General features: G+C 40.4%; 1 protein-coding gene across 2 annotated transcripts in view; it reads right to left on the bottom strand.

Moving 5' to 3' along the window:
- The window catches only part of dock1 (dedicator of cytokinesis 1), a 333,542-nt gene that overhangs the window by 26,629 nt on the left and 287,323 nt on the right, over positions 1-19,590 (bottom strand). For both annotated transcript variants that reach the window (XM_073867188.1, XM_073867187.1), the window contains exons 41-44: positions 17,712-17,853; positions 17,514-17,595; positions 11,434-11,518; positions 10,981-11,067 (exon numbers count right to left, since the gene is read on the bottom strand). In XM_073867188.1, the coding sequence (XP_073723289.1) occupies positions 10,981-11,067; positions 11,434-11,518; positions 17,514-17,595; positions 17,712-17,853 (396 nt within the window). The remainder of the gene's footprint in view (positions 1-10,980; positions 11,068-11,433; positions 11,519-17,513; positions 17,596-17,711; positions 17,854-19,590) is intronic.

The raw sequence follows: 19,590 nt of genomic DNA on the forward strand, positions 1-19,590 counted from the left end.
TTGGTGCCAGCACATGCAATCACAATTTCACTGCTACACAAGGGAAAGAGATAATACAAGAACAACAACATGCTGGAGTAAAAGGGACATATATAACATTAAAAGGAACATAACATCAGTAGTGAAGTATAGGTGTTTGAGGTCACGTCTAGTACTGTATGGGATTGAAGGGTGAGACAGCTCATATTTATTGTACTAGAGTGCAAATGGAGTAAAATTGGTCATGTCTAATATAGAAAGAAAAGAGGAGTGAGACAGGTCATATCTTCTATAATGGAGTGCAGAGAGGCAAGAGAGGTCTTGTCCAGTGTTTAGGAGTGCAGGGGATGAGACAGGTAATTTTTATTGTATTGAACTACAAAGGGGTGAGACAGGTCATTTCTATTGTATTGGAGCGCAAAGATGTGAGACAGGTCATATCTATTGTGTTGGAGTGAAAAGATGTGAGACAGGTATGTCTATTGTATTGGAGTGCAAAGATGTGAGACAGGTCATATCTATTGTATTGGAGCGCAAATATGTGAGACAGGTCATATCTATTGTATTAGAGCACAAAGATGTGAGACAGGTCATATATATTGTATTGGAGTGCAAAGATGTGAGACAGGTCATATCTATTGTATTGGAGTGCAAAGATGTGAGACAGGTCATATCTATTGTATTAGAGCACAAAGATGTGAGACAGGTCATATCTATTGTATTAGAGCGCAAAGATGTGAAACAGGTCATATATATTGTATTGGAGCATAAAGATGTGAGACAGGTCAAATCTATTGTAGGAGCCAAATCGAGCTTTGTGTTAATTTTATATTTCTTTCTTGTCAGTAATAGTAAGTGACTATTATGTGGCCATTGGACTGTCTACTCCACCTAGAGGACTGTTGGGAGGTTGAAGGTGAAGCCCAAAGGGAAAGGCCTTAAGAACAGGAAGTCACAGCAACTGGGGGTGGCTGAAAGGGCAAACAGTCTTTTGACCGTGTGATGGTGTGCCATATAAGAGACTGCTTTAGTTTAATTATGTTTTTCTTATTTTACTTCAAGTTTTCTGTAACATTATAACATTCTATCAACATTAATAAATGCTCATTGTACAAATTGGATCAACTTCTATCACTCATCTACTTAACTGCACGCGTCAAGACATATCCAACTCAGCCACAAGTATTAGCAATTCAGGGAGCAAAGGAACGACCAGAAAAGGCTAATACAATTTAGTCAAAAGACTGCTCTGGATGGATATACTTGGATCAAAGGAATATTGGATCTGAAAACCAGATATGGAAGTCTAGGAAGTGCATGTGCCATCTTGGATTGTTTGAAGGCCGAAGCCAATCCAAGCGAATCCTAAAGAATCGGTATGTGAAACAAAGAACTTTTTAAACAACTTTGCTCTGTGTATTTATAAGAATTCATTTTGATGAATATTGAGTTATATTTTTGGAAGAAAAGGGACTTTTGAGTTTGTCACATGGAACAAAGAGCCTCAATCAATATGGATGTCATTAACTCTGATGTTGCACCTGTTGAGGAAGAAAAGCAGGAAGAATTGTTAGAAAAGTTAGAAAAGAAGAAGAAAGAAGCAAGAAATGCTAGAAGGAATAAGTGTGCTGCATTGACTCGTAAAATGAACAAAACAACTGAGCTTATGTTTGATCAAGTTAATCTGGAGAAAGTAAAGGAGAGTGTTCAGAAATACAATGAAATGTTAGAAGAATTAAATGACCTGCACAAAAGTTACCAACAACTATTGTCAAAAGAAGAGTGTGTTGAAGACACAGAACAATGGTATGAGCCGAAGTTGATAAACATCAATGAATTTAAGATTAAGGCTGACGAGTGGATCCACTCCTGTCCTGGTCAACCACTGCCAGAAAGGGGAGATGAAATTAGTCCTAAAGACAGTATATCTTTAGTAAGTTCACATAGGAGTTCATATGCAAGCTCAGCATCAGCTCGTTTGGTGGCACACGCTGAAAAGGCAGCGCTTTTAGCTAAGGCTGCTGCTTTAAAAGAAAGGCATGCTTTGGAAGAAAAAGAAGAGCGCTTAGCTAAGGAAAGAGAGGAAATAAGAAGGCAAAAGGAGACTCTGAACTTCGCAGCTGAGTTGTCTGCTGCAAATGCAAAGCTTGCAGTGTTGAATAGTGTGGAAGAACAAGTTTATTCCACCCCAGTCGATGGCATGAACTCATACTTTCAGGAGAGGAACTTGGAACTCGCCAACATGGAAACTTTGCAAACAGAGGTTCCAGCAACCAATGTGTATGAACATAGGAGTGTGCGCCCAAAGGACAGGGCACAGCATCAACAGCTGCCATTGTATGGACTATCACAATCTCTGCATGAAGAAGGTATAGTTAGAGAGGGTGGTAGGGTAGTTGTGAAATCCCATGATCAATCTGACAGAGTGGAACTCAGTACAGAATATAAAAAGCTGGCGGAAGATGTTTTTGTTCAATCACATGCAGACAGAGAAGATTCTGTGTTATCAGAACAGGAACTTGTGCAGCGCAGACCATTAGAGGACAGTGTAGTTTCCAATAGTCTCGTTGCTGTCTTAAACAGACAAAATGAAATTACATCTATGCTTCTCAAACAACAGCAATTGTCATTATTGCCACCTAAAGGTGTTATCATATTTGATGGGGACATTTTACAGTTTAGATCATTTATGACGTCTTTTGAACACAACATAGAGATGAAAACAGACAGTGGACAAGATAGGTTGTTTTACCTTGAGCAATTTACTAGAGGGCAAGCTAGAGACCTAGTAAGAAGTTGCCAGCATATGGATGGAGATCAGGGTTATCTCAGGGCAAAGCGCTTGTTGCTTGAACATTTTGGCAATGAGTACAAAATTTCCACCGCCTATATTGAAAAGGTTCTCAAATGGCCAAATATAAAACCTGAAGATCCTAAAGCCTTAAATGAGTATTTCTTGTACCTCAAAGGATGTTGTAATGCCATGGCAAAGATGAACTACATGGAGGAATTGAACGTAGCCTCTACCTTGAAAGCCATTGTTATGAAATTACCCTACAAGCTGCGGGATAGATGGCGGAGCAAGGCTCAAGAGAAACTTGAAGACAACAGTAGGATTACATTTACAGACCTTGTACAGTTCATTGAGAAACAGGCCAAGATATGTTCTAACCCAATATTTGGAGATATACAAGAAACTGTTGCAAGCAGGAATAAAAGGCCCAATGTAAGTAAGACCCTTTTTAGACCCAAGTCTACCTATGCAACTAATGTAACAACACTGAGCACTCCAGCTGCTCCAAGCATGAACAGTGATGTAAAAACTCCATGCCTCTGCTGTAATGGTGCTCATTGTTTAGAGAACTGCTCCCACTTCAAGAAGAAAACACATAGGGATAAGTTAAACCTTTTAAAGGAAAAAGGACTCTGCTTTGGTTGTTTGTGTAAAGGGCACATGAGCAAGGACTGCAAAGACCGTCTTACATGTAACATCTGCAAACAAACACATCCCAATGTGCTTCACATCAACTTTGAGACTAAAGGTCATGCCTCAAAGTCAGCAGAGCAGTCACAGAAATGTATCAGCAAAGTGTCATCAAATGCTTGTGGCCATACAGGGGCCGGAAACAGTAAATGTGCACTGTCAATCCTTCCTGTGCAAGTTAAGTCTGTTAAAGGTAACAAAATTAGTCAAACTTATGCTCTTCTTGATCCTGGCAGTTCGGCAACTTTCTGCACAGAGAGGCTGGCGCATATTTTGTGTCTAGAGGGGAAACAAACGACCGTACTGCTGAGAACAATGGCACAGGAGAAACCCATAAAAAGTGTGTTAGTATCAGGCTTAGAAGTCAGTGAACTTAATGGCAAGACATTCATTCCTTTACCTGATGTCTACACACAGAAATGTATGCCTGTAACAAAAGAGAACATCCCAAAACAAGAAGATTTAAAACAATGGCCTTACCTTAGTGAAGTTAAGTTACCTCACATAGACTGTGACATTGACTTGCTCATAGGAATGAATGCAGCAAATGTTATGGAACCTTGGCAGGTAATAAACTCACAAGAAGATGGACCTTATGCTGTAAGAACGTTGCTAGGTTGGGTAATCAATGGTCCATTGGGAGGTAGCAGCAAAGATGTGGAAGTGTCCACAGTGACTGCAAACAGGATCTCCTTGGTCAACCTGCAAGAATTGTTGGTGAGTCAGTACAACACAGACTTCAGTGAGAAAGCCTATGAAGAAAAAAGTGAAATGTCAGTGAATGACAAGAAATTCCTGAACATTGTCAATGAATCTGTTAAAATGAAAGCGGGTCACTACTGCATTAACCTACCTTTTAAAGCAGATAAAATCACAATGCCCAACAACCGCATTGTTGCAGAACAGCGCCTGTTGAATCTGAAAAAGATGTTCAAAAGAGACCCGAACTATCAAAAGGAGTATACAGAGTTCCTCAGTGATGTAATTTACAAGGGCTATGCTGAAAAGGTTCCCTCTGCACAACTGAACAGGACTGATGGAAGGGTTTGGTATATCCCTCATCATGGGGTATATCACCCAAAAAAGAAGACCATTAGAGTAGTGTTTGATTGTGGTGCAACTTTTCAGGGGACATCCCTTAACTCTGAATTACTCCAAGGCCCAAATTTGACAAACACCCTGATTGGAGTACTGACACGTTTCCGAGAAGAACCAGTAGCGCTGATGGCAGACATACAGGCCATGTTCCACCAGGTCAAGGTGACTGAAAGTGACACAGACTTCCTGCGCTTCTTATGGTGGCCTCAAGGAAATGTGGATGATGCTCCAGTAGAATATCGCATGACTGTTCATTTGTTTGGTGCAGTCTCTTCACCAAGCATAGCCAACTTTGCTCTCAGAAAGACTGCACAGGAAAATACAAGCAACTTCCCTCGTGAGGTAATAAACACAATCATGGAGCACTTTTATGTAGACGATTGTTTGAAGTCAATGCCCACAGAACAAAAAGCAATGGAACTAATATCAAACATAACGGAGGTCTGTCAAAGAGGAGGCTTCTATTTGTCAAAGTGGATAAGCAACAGTAGAGCTGTGCTTGGGGCTGTTCCACAAGAAGACCTAGCTAAAGAGGTAAAGGACTTGGATTTGAGCAAAGATCAATTGCCCATGGAGCGAGCCTTGGGACTTCAATGGTGTGTCCAAAGTGACTCCTTCAAGTTCAACATCACCATCAGTGAGCGTGCACTTACCAGAAGGGGCATTCTATCAATGGTAAGCTCTATATATGATCCATTAGGCTTTTTATCTCCACTTACTTTGCCAGCTAAACTGTTATTGCAAACATTGTGCCGACAAGACCTTGGATGGGACATGACCATTCCCAGCACACTTTCTGACCAGTGGACCAAGTGGATCAGCAGTCTTTCACAACTCACAGACTTTAATGTTCCACGTTGTTTTAAGCCAAGTGATTTTGGTGAGTCAGTGCATAACCAGATTCACCACTTCTCTGATGCTAGCGAGCTAGGCTATGGAACAGTCAGCTATCTCAGAATGACAAATGCGGAAGGAAAGGTCTGTGTAGCATTCTTGATTGGCAAGGCAAGAGTAGCTCCTTTAAAACGGCAGACCATCCCAAGGCTGGAGTTAGCAGCTGCAGCTTTATCAGTCAAAGTGGATAAAATGTTGAAAGAAGAATTGCTGCCAGTTACAGATAGGTCAGTGTTTTGGACTGACAGCACAGCTGTTTTTAAAGTACATCTCAAATGACCACACACGTTTTCATACTTATGTGGCAAATAGGACCTCTAGAATTAGGGAGGCTACACAAGTGTTTCAATGGAGATATATTGACACAAAGAGAAACCCTGCTGATGACTGCTCTAGAGGTGTGAGTGCAGAAAGGTTCATTAGGAACCCAAGATGGATCTCTGGACCAGAGTTCCTTTGGTCATCAGAAGAGGACTGGCCAAATGAATCTGTGAACAATGTTGAACTTTGTGAAGATGATCCAGAGGTGAGGAAATCTGCAACAGTCAATGCAATCGTGCAGACATGTGAGGAAAAGCCCACAGACAAGTTGCTCAATCATTTTTCAGACTGGCTGAAGTTGAGAGTAGCTGTTGCATGGATCCTCAAAGTTAAAGAAGCATTAAAATGTCTTGTGCAAAAAAGAAACGACTCAAAGAAAGATTGTAAGAAAACTCAAAGGGTAACCAGAAGGACAATAGGGCATGTCAAAGATGACATAAAGGAAGCAATAACAGTTGATGATCTGATAATGGCAGAAAAGGCTATTCTCTCCTATGTACAGAGACAAAGTTTCCCTGAAGAGATCAACATGTTGCAAGAGGGCGCTTCCAATGTGAAAAAGAACAGTAGCATATACAGATTGGCTCCAGTGCTGGACAATGGAATCCTTAGAGTGGGTGGTCGCCTCAGAAGAACAGCAATGCCTGAGGAAAGAAAACACCCTGCCATTTTGGCCAAAAACCACCACGTCTCCACTCTGATCCTACGTCACTTCCATGTTCAAACTGGACACGGAGGAAGGAACCACATGCTATCTCAGGTACGAAAAACATACTGGATAACAAAAGGTAACTCTGCTGCAAGAAAGGTTCTCTCTCACTGTGTGACTTGCAGAAAGCACAGAGGTAAAGCCGGCGAACAAAAGATGGCTGACCTGCCAAGTGAAAGACTAGTTACAGACTTACCACCATTCTCCAACGTTGGCCTTGACTACTTCGGTCCTGTTGAAGTAAAAAGGGGAAGGAGCACAATGAAGAGATATGGTGTCATTTTTACCTGCATGACCAGCCGAGCAGTGCATCTAGAGGTAGCCTGTTCTTTAAGTACAGACTCATGCATCAATGCCATCAGAAGGTTTCTGTGTCGAAGAGGACAGCCACAACACCTAAGGTCAGATAATGGCACTAACCTTGTAGGTGCAGAAAGAGAACTACGAGAAGCACTGAGAACTTTAGATCAGAGAAAGATCCACCAAACTCTGATGAAGGAAAGAATTCAGTGGAGCTTTAACCCCCCTACAGCCTCTCACCATGGTGGGTTCTGGGAACGCCTCATCAGAATGGTAAGGCATGTCTTATATTCAGTCTTAAAACAACAAACATTAGACGATGAAGGACTACACACTGTTTTCTGTGAAGTTGAGGCCATTCTTAACAGCCGTCCAATTACAAAAGTGTCTAGTGACTCACAAGATCTTGAGGCCCTCACACCGAATCATATTCTGTTGCTCAGAACTAACCCAATTCTGCCCCCTGGAGTCTTTTCAAGGTCGGATATATACCACAGAAGACGCTGGAGACAGGTCCAGTATATAGCTGAGCTGTTCTGGAAGAGGTGGCTTCTGGAATATCTCCCTCTCCTACAAGAACGACAAAAATGGTCAAGAGCAAGAAGAAACTTCATCCCAGGGGACATTGTCTTGATCGCAGACAATACCGCTCCTCGCAGTTCGTGGCTACTGGGAAGAATTGTTGAGGCCAAACCTGATGCCAGAGGTCATGTCCGAGTTGTGAAGCTGAAAACAAAGACAAGTGTATTGGAAAGGCCAGTGTCCAAAATCTGCTTGCTGTTAGAGGCTGACGAAGGTTCTCTAAAGAAGTCCTGAATATTCAAGAACATTGAAGATAAGTTGACTCTTTAAATTTTGAGTTTCATTTTGAATTTTACTATAAGATTTAAATAAATGGAATATATGTTTTGGAAAAGTTAAGCTGCAAGTATATATGGCTCCTTTATTAATTAAAAAAAAAAATTGTTTTTGCCTCTACAGAAACAATTAGGGGCCGGAATGTAGGAGCCAAATCGAGCTTTGTGTTAATTTTATATTTCTTTCTTGTCAGTAGTAGTAAGTGACTATTATGTGGCCATTGGACTGTCTACTCCACCTAGAGGACTGTTGGGAGGTTGAAGGTGAAGCCCAAAGGGAAAGGCCTTAAGAACAGGAAGTCACAGCAACTGGGTGTGGCTGAAAGGGCAAACAGTCTTTTGACCGTGTGATGGTGTGCCATATAAGAGACTGCTTTAGTTTGTTTTTCTTATTTTACTTCAAGTTTTCTGTAACATTATAACATTCTATCAACATTAATAAATGCTCATTGTACAAATTGGATCAACTTCTATCACTCATCTACTTAACTGCACGCGTCAAGACATATCCAACTCAGCCACAAGTATTAGCAATTCAGGGAGCAAAGGAACGACCAGAAAAGGCTAATACATCTATTGTATTAGAGTGCAAAGATGTGAGACAGGTCATATCTATTGTATTGGAGTGCAAAGATGTGAGACAGGTCATATCTATTGTATTAGAGCACAAAGATGTGAGACAGGTCATATATATTGTATTGGAGTGCAAAGATGTGAGACAGGTCATATCTATTGTATTGGAGTGCAAAGATGTGAGACAGGTCATATCTATTGTATTAGAGCACAAAGATGTGAGACAGGTCATATCTATTGTATTAGAGCGCAAAGATGTGAAACAGGTCATATATATTGTATTGGAGCATAAAGATGTGAGACAGGTCAAATCTATTGTATTAGAGTGCAAAGATGTGAGACAGGTCATATCTATTGTATTGGAGTGCAAAGATGTGAGACAGGTCATATCTATTGTATTAGATTGTAAAAATGTGAGACAGGTCATATCTATTGTATTGGAGTGCAAAGATGTGAGACATGTCATATCTATTGTATTAGATTGCAAAGATGTGAGACAGGTCATATCTATTGTATTAGAGCACAAAGATGTGAGACAGGTCATATCTATTGTATTGGAGTGCAAAGATGTGAGACAGGTCATATCTATTGTATTGGAGTGCAAAGATGTGAGACAGGTCATATGTATTGTATTGGAGTGCAAAGATGTGAGACAGGTCATATCTATTGTATTGGAGTGCAAAGATGTGAGACAGGTCATATCTATTGTATTGGAGTGCAAAGATGTAAGACAGGTCATATATAATGTATTGGAGTGCAAAAATGTGAGACAGGTCATATCTATTGTATTAGATTGCAAAGATATGAGACAGGTCATATCTATTGTATTGGAGTGCAAAGATGTGAGACAGGTCATATCTATTGTATTGGAGTGCAAAGATGTGAGACAGGTCATATCTATTGTATTAGATTGCAAAGATGTGAGACAGGTCATATCTATTGTATTGGAGCGCAAAGATGTGAGACCGGTCATATATATTGTATTGGAGCGCAAAGATGTGAGACAGGTCATATCTATTGTATTAGATTGCAAAGATGTGAGACAGGTCATATCTATTGTATTAGAGCGCAAAGATGTGAGACAGGTCATATCTATTGTATTAGAGCGCAAAGATGTGAGACAGGTCATATCTATTGTATTGGAGTGCAAAGATGTGAGACAGGTCATATTTATTGTATTGGAGCACAAAGATGTGAGACAGGTCAAATCTATTGTATTGGAGTGCAAAGATGTGAAACAGGTCATATCTATTGTATTGGAGTGCAAAGATGTGAGACAGGTCATAACTATTGTATGGAAATGAAGAGGGGGTGAGACAGGTCATGTATACTATAATGGAGAGCGGAAAAAGATGAGAGCGGTCGTTTCTATATGGGAATGTAAAGGGGGTGAGCCAGGTCATATCTATTGACCTGGAGTGCAAAGATGTGAGACAGGTCATATCTATTGTATTGGAGTGCAAAGATGTGAGACAGGTCATATCTATTGTATTAGAGCGCAAAGATGTGAGACAGGTCATACCTATTGTATTAGAGCGCAAAGATGTGAAACAGGTCATATCTATTGTATTGGAGCGCAAAGATGTGAGACAGGTCATATCTATTGTATTGGAGTGCAAAGATGTGAGACAGGTCATATATATTGTATTGGATTGCAAAGATGTGAGACAGGTCATATCTATTGACCTGGAGTGCAAAGATGTGAGACAGGTCATATCTATTGTATTGGAGTGCAAAGATGTGAGACAGGTCATTTCTATTTTATTAGAGTGCAAAGATGTGAGACAGGTCATATCTATTGTATTGGAGTGCAAAGATGTGAGACAGGTCATATCTATTGTATTGGAGTGCAAAGATGTGAGACAGGTCATATCTATTGTATTGGAGTGCAAAGATGTGAGACAGGTCATATCTATTGTATGTGAATGTAGAGGGGGTGAGACAGGTCATGTATACTATAATGGAGAGCGGAAAAAGATGAGAGCGGTCATTTCTATATGGGAATGTAAAGGGGGTGAGCCAGGTCATATCTATTGAACTGGAGTGCAAAGGGGGTGAGACAGGTCATGTATACTGTACTGTGAGTTGAGGGGTGAAACAGGTCTTGTATACTATAATTAAGAGCAGAGAGGTGAGACTGGTCTTGTCTAGTGTTTGGGAGTGCAGGGGGTGAGACAGGCCATTTTCAATGTATTGGAGTGCAAAGAGGTGAGACAGGTAATTTTTGTTGTATTGGAGTGCAAAGGGGTGAGAAAGGTCATATCTACTGTGTTGGATTGCAAAGATGTGAGACAGGTCATATCTATTGTATGTGAATGTAGAGGGGGTGAGCCAGGTCATATCTATTGAACTGGAGTGCAAAGGGGGTGAGACAGGTCTTGTATACTATAATTAAGAGCAGAGAGGTGAGACGGGTCTTGTCTAGTGTTTGGGAGTGCAGGGGGTGAGACAGGACATTTTCATTGTATTGGAGTGCAAAGAGGTGAGACAGGTAATTTTTGTTGTATTGGAGTGCAAAGGGGTGAGACAGGTCATATCTATTGTATTGGGAGTGCAAAGGGGGTGAGAAAGTACTAAGAGTCAAGGGGTGAGACAGGTCATGTATACTATAATGGAGAGCAAAGAGAGGTAAGACAGGTCTTGTCTACTTTATAGGAGTGTAGAGGGAATGAGATAGGTTATGTGTACTTTATTAAGAGGAGGAGGTGAGACAGGTTATTAAATCAAACAGCATGACTGTGAATGATCAAACCTGTCATACTCACCGTTGAGACAGACAAAACTTCAAACCAGCGCAGGATCCCGGGCAATTTATAAGCGGTTACGTAAGTCGTCCTTTCAATCCACATGTTCTTTTAAAAGAATAAAGAGACAAATTGAGCAAAACATTAAATGAACAGTAAGCAGTAAAAATGCTTTTAGCAAGGTGGCATATTGTAAAGAAAGAGTGACCACAATTTATTCTTGCACTCTTACAGTATTTGTCATTTTAAGCTTCAGGCTTCATTTAGCAGAGCTTAATGGATGTTTATCAAACGCAGATGTGAATGGGAAGAGGTGCCTTTTATTTTAGTTTAATACTTTGGTGTTCATAAATTTGGCAGCTCTCTATAATAGCTGAAGGTGTTCAAAAAAATAAAATAAAAAATAATTGACTGAAATAATTAAACAGAATCTGTAATAAAATAAATATAAAATAAATAGGAAAACAAACTCACAGCAAACTCATTGTCCGGATCTTTCTCTCCTTTTCTGACTGGTCGTGAATACTGGTATTTCTGGACCTCGTTTACAGTGTAAAAGCTGAAATATAAATAAATATATCTGAGAATTGGTGAGAGAGTGCAGTTTAGTCAACTGAGGCTCAAATCTTGGAGCTTGTTGTTAAGATAAAGATACATGTGCTTGTTTCTAAGAGGCCTGACATTCATCAAAAACACCGGATCATGAACTCAATCAAATGTTAACAGGTCGCCATCAAAGACACTGCAGAGATGACAAGCAAATGTTCTCTCTTCAGTCTCTGATGAGGACTGCAAAGAAACACTTCACCCATGACGTGTCAACTTTTTCAAGAAATATAAAAAACACTTTCTACTCATAATCATCTTCTTCAATATATTAGAAAATCTGTGATTCCAAGTGTGAACACACTGCGCTACGAAAACATTACTGTCTGTTCGGGCATCTACAAAAGCAAGATATTCAATACAGCACCAATGATGCTGTTTGTTTAAACAATGATTGACAGTTTAGGAAACTAGACAAGTGTAGCTTAATAAAACTCAAGCTCAGTCATTGGCATTATGGTAAATAGATCTGTTGCATTTTATCATATTGAAAAAATCAATTTTGTGTATTGTCGACTGAACAGGAAACATGGCATATGGTGTAGGAGTTGAGTTAGATTTTGTCACTACACCACAATATAAATAAACCTAACCCTGAATTTGTCAGTGGTCCAGCATCCATTCAGACTAAAGCAAAAAGAAGAGCAGGCGGCACTTTCTTCTCTGTGTTGGCAAACTATCATCTCTGACTGATGAGAAAAATATCAATGGGTTTTGCTAAAGAGAGCAAAACACAGAGGAAGTGTGCCAGAGTGAACGCTGACCTTCCCAGTTCACAAACACATCAAAATGAAGGCAGGACTTGAATTTCATTATCAACAGCACACGGATGTGAGTTCGGAATTAACACGGGAGCCTTAAAGGGACGACATGTAGGATTTCACCACTAGAGGTCGCATTTTCAAAACAATAACAAAGGCGAAGCTTAACCTTGTAAAGCCCTCGGTTGTAATATTACAATATCAGTTTAATTAAATCAGTTAATAATCGGTCTAATCAAATATACATGTAAGTGTTATTTTCTCTTTAAAACCACATTTACACAACCAAAAAGCCTTATTGTTTAAAGGTGCAGTGTGTAAATTTTAGCGCCATCTAGTGGTGAAGTTGCAAATTGCAACCAACGGCTTAGTCCACTGCTCACCCCTAGCTTTTGATACACATAGAGAAGCTACGGTAGCCGCCACCAGAAAAACATGTCATCATCGAAGACAACTTAGTAAAAAATTGTCCGTTAAGAGCTTCTGTAGAAACATGGCGGCACAAAATGGCGACTTGCATGTAAGGGGACCCTCTGTGTATGTAGATCAAAAGGTCTCGTTCTAAGGTAATAAAAGCATAACGATTCATTATAAAAAGGTCTTTATACACCCCTGATAATATAGTTTTGTATATTATTTTGCATTTCTGTCAAGATATCCTTCTAAAAATTACACACTGCACCTTTAAACCTGCACTGCTTTTAAATGGTAGACTTTGTAAATAGGTTTGTTTTCCTGGCCGTGAACTTACAAAACCTGCAAACCTGCCTTGAAGAACATGACCTTTTTACTGGACTATATAAACAACAATCATGTAAGTAAAATGCCTAAAATATTTTTTTTCTGTGATAAGTTATGTGTCTAGATCAAGAAAATACAGCTGAATGTTTTGATTATATTAGATTTTGAGCTTGTTATGTCAATGTTAACATTTTACAATGTTGGGTCTGAAGGGTTGCAAAATGTATCTGTGCACCTTGCACATTACATGAATTAACTGTACTTCTAATCTGTTAAAAAATTTTAATAATTTTTTTGGTAGCGACAAAATATAATTTTGATTTTAAAAATCTTTGATATTAGTATGAGTTTTAATCAAAGTTTTAAGGTTATTAAATACGTTTTTGGGAAATAAATTATTTATTTGAGAATTGTGTTTATGTAGCAATATTTGTAACTATCTGTATCTTCTTATTTATTAAATATACTTAGCTGGTCCTGTTATCTTGTCTGGGCTTTGTTTGCCCAAATATCTGTTTTCTGCATGAGGGCCAGGTGATAATGTTTTGGAATGTGGGGTGGGTGGTACAGGTAATATTGCAACATTTCCATAAAAACTTATTAAAATGTAAAAAACCCACTTATTTCTGCATTAGAGGACTACTACAACAACATATAAAAGGTGAAACATTTTTTCGAAGCTTTTTTCTATATTTGGGTCTTACAGGGTTAATAACGTTATAAAGGAGAGTGGATCCACCACTTCAGCATTTGTCCACACTTGCTGCCATAAGTTCTACAAGGGAAAACCAAGGATAGTCCGGATATTACTTCATTGATAGACGAAAATAACTAGGGATGAGCCACATTTATAAAAATAGGAATTTCTCTGGATTTATAAATCCATGGGAACTTTTGGGATAATGTAAGTATACTGCATGAAATATATCACACTGTGCAAGTGGTTTTGGATAACTGAAAAAATCTTACATCTTACATATACATATTTACAACGCATAAGTCCCACTGCTGATTTAAAATGACACAATGCCAGTTGCGGCTCGTGACTGCTCTTCCGATTGGCGCAAATTCAAAATATGTGTTCGAAGTGTCGTGTGTGTTGCTCGTGTTTTCAAAATATGCATTTGTTGCGTCATGTGAACCATGTGCATCACGTGTTTTGTCAAAATATGTGCCTGCTGCACACGTGTCAAAAAAGTTTATGATAAAAGAGACACTCACATTCACAAAATAAACGCAAGACGATCCTTTAACAGTAAACTGAGATTATGTGAGTATCTGGCAAACGCAAGCGTCTCTTTTATCATAAACCCTTTAGACGCATCTGCAGCAGGTGCTTATTTTGACAAGACACGTAATGCACACAGGATCTCTCAAAAACACATATTTTGAAATTACGAAACCACACACGACGGGCTACATACATGTTGTGACAAACTTCGCGTAGTGTGCCCTTGAAAAAGAAGTCACCGGGCACTACTGCACAATGCAATATTAACAAATGTATTAGCTACAGGGTGAGCGAGATCCAGCTCTCCTCATCTCACACGTTTAAATCTGCAACAAATGCATAGAGATCACATCTGTCATGTGACCTCTCTAACGCTAAGAGAGAAGGAATTCTGGGTAAATAGTGAGTTTTAATTATTTGTCACGCTCGCTGCCGACTCTGATTGGCTGCGGTAAGCTGCCTTCAACGCTTTATCGAGATTGGTGATAAAAGCTGTGTTTGCCCCGCAGCACCGAGTTCAGCCTCAAACAACATTACGCTTCAGTTGCAGATGTTTGTGTGATGTATTAACAGCACAGAGGTGTGTAGCTCAGGTCAAACACTGCACACTCGCTGCACATTTCCATTTTAATCAGCCGGATTCCGAAACACACAAATCCCAGAGCGCCAGATCTGCCTGCTTATAGCCCATTTCCACACACACAGGTCAGTAGTTATAAACAACTCATTAATTACAAATCCTTTAAACCAGGGGTTTTCAAACCGTGGCTCGGATCGTACAGTGGGATGGGGTGGGTCGAGCAAAGTCTCTTGGCTGTTGCGGTGAACGACACGAAAAGGGTTTAGTCCAATTAATAAAAAGAAATACCATCAGGTACCATCAGGCAAGTAAACGTATATTTTATAATGACAAGGAAAATAAAAAATAAAACAAAACAAATTTATATTGTTTCCCCCATATTTACATTTGAAAAGATTTAGTCATAGAACAAACCCCTGCTTTAAACAATAATTAACATATTAGTACCCAGTACTATAAGACAGACAGAGACAGTCAGACAGACAGGTAGGTAAAAAGAGAGATAAACATACAGGGAGACCAACAGATGACAGTCCGGCAGACAGGCAGACATTGACTCACTTTACAAAACAGAAAGACAGACAGACAGAAAGGCAGACAGACAAATATTGACTCACTTAACAAAACAGATGACAGACAATAACAGACGGACGGGCAGACAGACAGACAAATGGACAGGCAGACAGATATTGACTCACTTCACAAAACAGATGACAGACAGACAGATGACAGTAAGACAGGCAGGCAGACAGGCAGATAAGACTCACTTTACAAAACAGAAAGACAGACAGACAGACAGACAGACAGACAGACAGACAGACGGACGAATGGGCAGACAGACAGGCAGAGGGACAAACGGACACATGAACAGACAGACAGATATTGACTCACTTCACAAAACAGATGACTGACAGACAGACAGGCAGACAGACAGACAGACACATATTGACTCACTTCACAAAAAAAGATGACTGACACACTGACGGGCAGACAGACAGACAGAAGGGCAGACAGACAGACAGATAGAAGGGCAGACAGACAGATAGAAGGGCAGACAGACAGACGGATAGGCAGACAAACAGATAGAAGGGCAGACAGACAGATAGACAGATAGAAGGACAGACAGACAGATAGATAGATGGATAGATAGACAGACAAACAGATAGAAGGACAGACAGACAGATGGATGGGCAGACAGACAGATAGAAGGCCAGACAGACAGACAGATAGAAGGGCAGACAGACAGACAGATAGAAGTGCAGACAGACAGACAGACAGATAGAAGGCCAGCCAGACAGACAGACAGATAGAAGGGCAGGCAGACAGACAGACAGACAGACAGACAGATAGACGGGCAGACAAACAGATAGAAGGGCAGACAGACAGATGGACGGGCAGACAGACAGATAGAAGGCCAGACAGACAGATAGAAGGGCAGACAGACAGACAGATGGATAGGCAGACAGACAGATAGAAGGGCAGATAGACAGATAGAAGGACAGACAGACAGACAGATGGACGGGCAGACAGACAGATGGACAGGCAGACAGACAGATGGACGGACAGACAGACAGATGGACGGACAGACAGACAGACAGATGGACGGACAGACAGACAGACAGAAGGCCAGACAGACATATAGAAGGGCAGACAGACAGACAGATGGATAGGCAGACAGACAGACAGATGGATAGGCAGACAGACAGACAGACAGATAGATAGATAGATAGAAGGGCAGACAGACAGACAGATGGACAGGAAGACAGACAGATAGACAGATGGATAGATAGACAGACAAACAGATAGAAGGACAGACAGACAGATGGACGGGCAGACAGACAGATAGAAGGCCAGACAGACAGACAGATAGAAGGCCAGACAGACAGACAGATAGAAGGGCAGACAGACAGACAGACAGATAGACGGGCAGACAGACAGACAGACAGATAGATAGAAGGCCAGCCAGCCAGACAGACAGATAGACGGGCAGACAAACAGATAGAAGGGCAGACAGACAGATGGACGGGCAGACAGACAGACAGATGGACGGGCAGTCAGACAGATAGAAGGCCAGACATACAGACAGACAGATGGACAGGAAGACAGACAGATAGACAGATGGATAGATAGACAGACAAACAGATAGAAGGACAGACAGACAGATGGACGGGCAGACAGACAGATAGAAGGCCAGACAGACAGACAGATAGAAGGCCAGACAGACAGACAGATAGAAGGGCAGACAGACAGACAGATAGACGGGCAGACAGACAGATAGAAGGCCAGCCAGCCAGACAGATAGAAGGGCAGACAGACAGACAGACAGACAGATAGACGGCAGACAAACAGATAGAAGGGCAGACAGACAGATGGACGGGCAGTCAGACAGATAGACAGATAGAAGGCCAGACAGATAAAAGGGCAGACAGACAGACAGACAGACAGACAGACAGACGGGCAGATAAACAGACAGATGGATGGGCAGACAGACAGATATTGATTCACTTCACAAAACAGATGACAGACAGACGGACGGACAGACAGACAGATATTGACTCACTTCACAAAACAAATGACTGACATACAGACAGATGGATGGATGGGCAGACAGACATACAGATAGATATTAACTCACCTCACAATCTGTTCTGACACAGGTTTATTCTGGAACTTTGGTGGCAGCTCTAAAATGGGTTTCACTGTGAAACACTGAATGTTCTGTTTTAAATCAAACTAAGAAACAATAAACTGAGACACTTGCATCATATATTGGTGTTTGTCTGGTACAACAGCTGCTTGATTTTAACATTATGATTATGTGATATAAGGATACTCTGTCCAGTAGAGTTTTTGATATCTTCACTGGGTGCAGTAGTGGTCTTCATCTTCTCAGCGTTGGGGAACTGAGTGAGCAGTCTCGCCTCAAAATCCTCTCGCCGCTCATACTCCTTACCCCGATAAATGAACATCTTATTCTGAAATACAAATAACAACAAAATATGAATGCACACACACCTGGATCTTGAGAGCTTCATCTGGAGATTAAATGTTCTGTTTGTGTCTAGTCCGTGAATATTATTAGCATAGTTATTTCAAAGATAAAACACAAAAAGAAAATTAATATTAAACAACACAGAAAAACACACAAATGCATAAATAAATAAAAATTCATACTGCAGCTAAAAATGAAGTGCATTATTAATTGTGCATTATTATGAAGATACTGTCAGTCATCTACAACACTATTAATATGTTTCTACTCTCAACTACACACACACACACCAAACGTGCATTTTACACACATACAATACACACAGAGATATGGAAAAAGGTTTAGATAGAAAATGATGGGTTGACTGGTGTACAAGCGTGTCATTTCTCAGTATGATGATCAACACACAAGCAGATATTTTTGCTCAAATGTTATTTTGGTTGCTCAATTAAAGAACTGCAGGTTAGATGTGGAATAAACCCAGGGCTGTTTTCAAATCTGCTTTGAGTGATAAAATGACAAAATGCGTAGCGATCTTGACGTGTGTTTCCACACCGGCAGCTATTCAAAGCACGGCAGAATAAACCACCGCCGTTCAGATAACTCCTCACGCATACAGAAGTGCCACTTTAGGGAGGAAAACGACTTTGCAATTCGTTTTTTCAATTTCACAAAGCCAAAGCGTCTCTCCTCAGATCAACATGTCAACACTAGCAGGGACTGACCGGCCTTTAGAAGCCTGACATTTTATCCCAGAATGACTTGCAACTGGGAGATGAGCGACTGAGGGCTACTGGAAAAGCTTTAGAGGAATTACAGACATATCTGACGCGACTCTGTCCCACGGGCACAGTCAAAGTTTTTAAAGCTGAAGTGTGTAAACGCAGCGCCACTAGAGACTGCAAACCAAACTGTGATAGTATGTTTGAGCTCAGCTTCTACACAACCAAAAGATGATTGATTTTGTTTTATTAATGACAGAGGCAAACACACATACAAAATAAACACACAAAACTATGGAAGGCCTTAATATACACACAACACAGATATTAGAGTGTAATTTTGGAAACACTTTTCAATAAGGTTGTATTTGTTAACATTAGTAAATGCATCAGCTAACCAGTGTTGTAAACAAGTCAAGACCATGACCAGAGATTAACCCCCTGGGGTCCAAAAACGCGGGGCCGCGTTTTGACGCATTTTTTCCTGTTTCGTGTGACATCCACTTAAAATACTCCGTCATTCATAATCATACACATACATGTAATACATCATTCGAAACTGTGAAGTCTCTACTTTAATGTGAGTGCCTTCATAATAACAACAAAACTGTGTGCTTTTGGCAAATAAAGAAAATAAACAGGGAGTGCATTTCGACATCTCTGTCTCCTTGACCATTTTCCTCAAACACGTTTCAAACATGAACTGATAACTCCGCCAATACTTGTCACACGAACATGATACATATGTCTAAAGAAAGCCTGAAATGTCTACTTTTACATGATGTAATTAAAATCTGAAGAACTCATTGTCTGTTTGTGTAATCAACATGTAAGTAAAGAGAGGTACAGTTTTTCTGTCTCGACCTCATTAGCGCTAATGTGATCCCACCTACCATGTGCGCGCCATTCATATGGAAATTACCTGATGCGGGCTATGCAAACAAGATCAACGCCCCCAAACAATGCTTTAAGAAGCAGCGAGTTTTGACAGTTTCATC

Source organism: Misgurnus anguillicaudatus, chromosome 4, assembly GCF_027580225.2.
Source record: "Misgurnus anguillicaudatus chromosome 4, ASM2758022v2, whole genome shotgun sequence".
In the NCBI taxonomy this organism is placed as follows: Eukaryota; Metazoa; Chordata; class Actinopteri; order Cypriniformes; family Cobitidae; genus Misgurnus; species Misgurnus anguillicaudatus.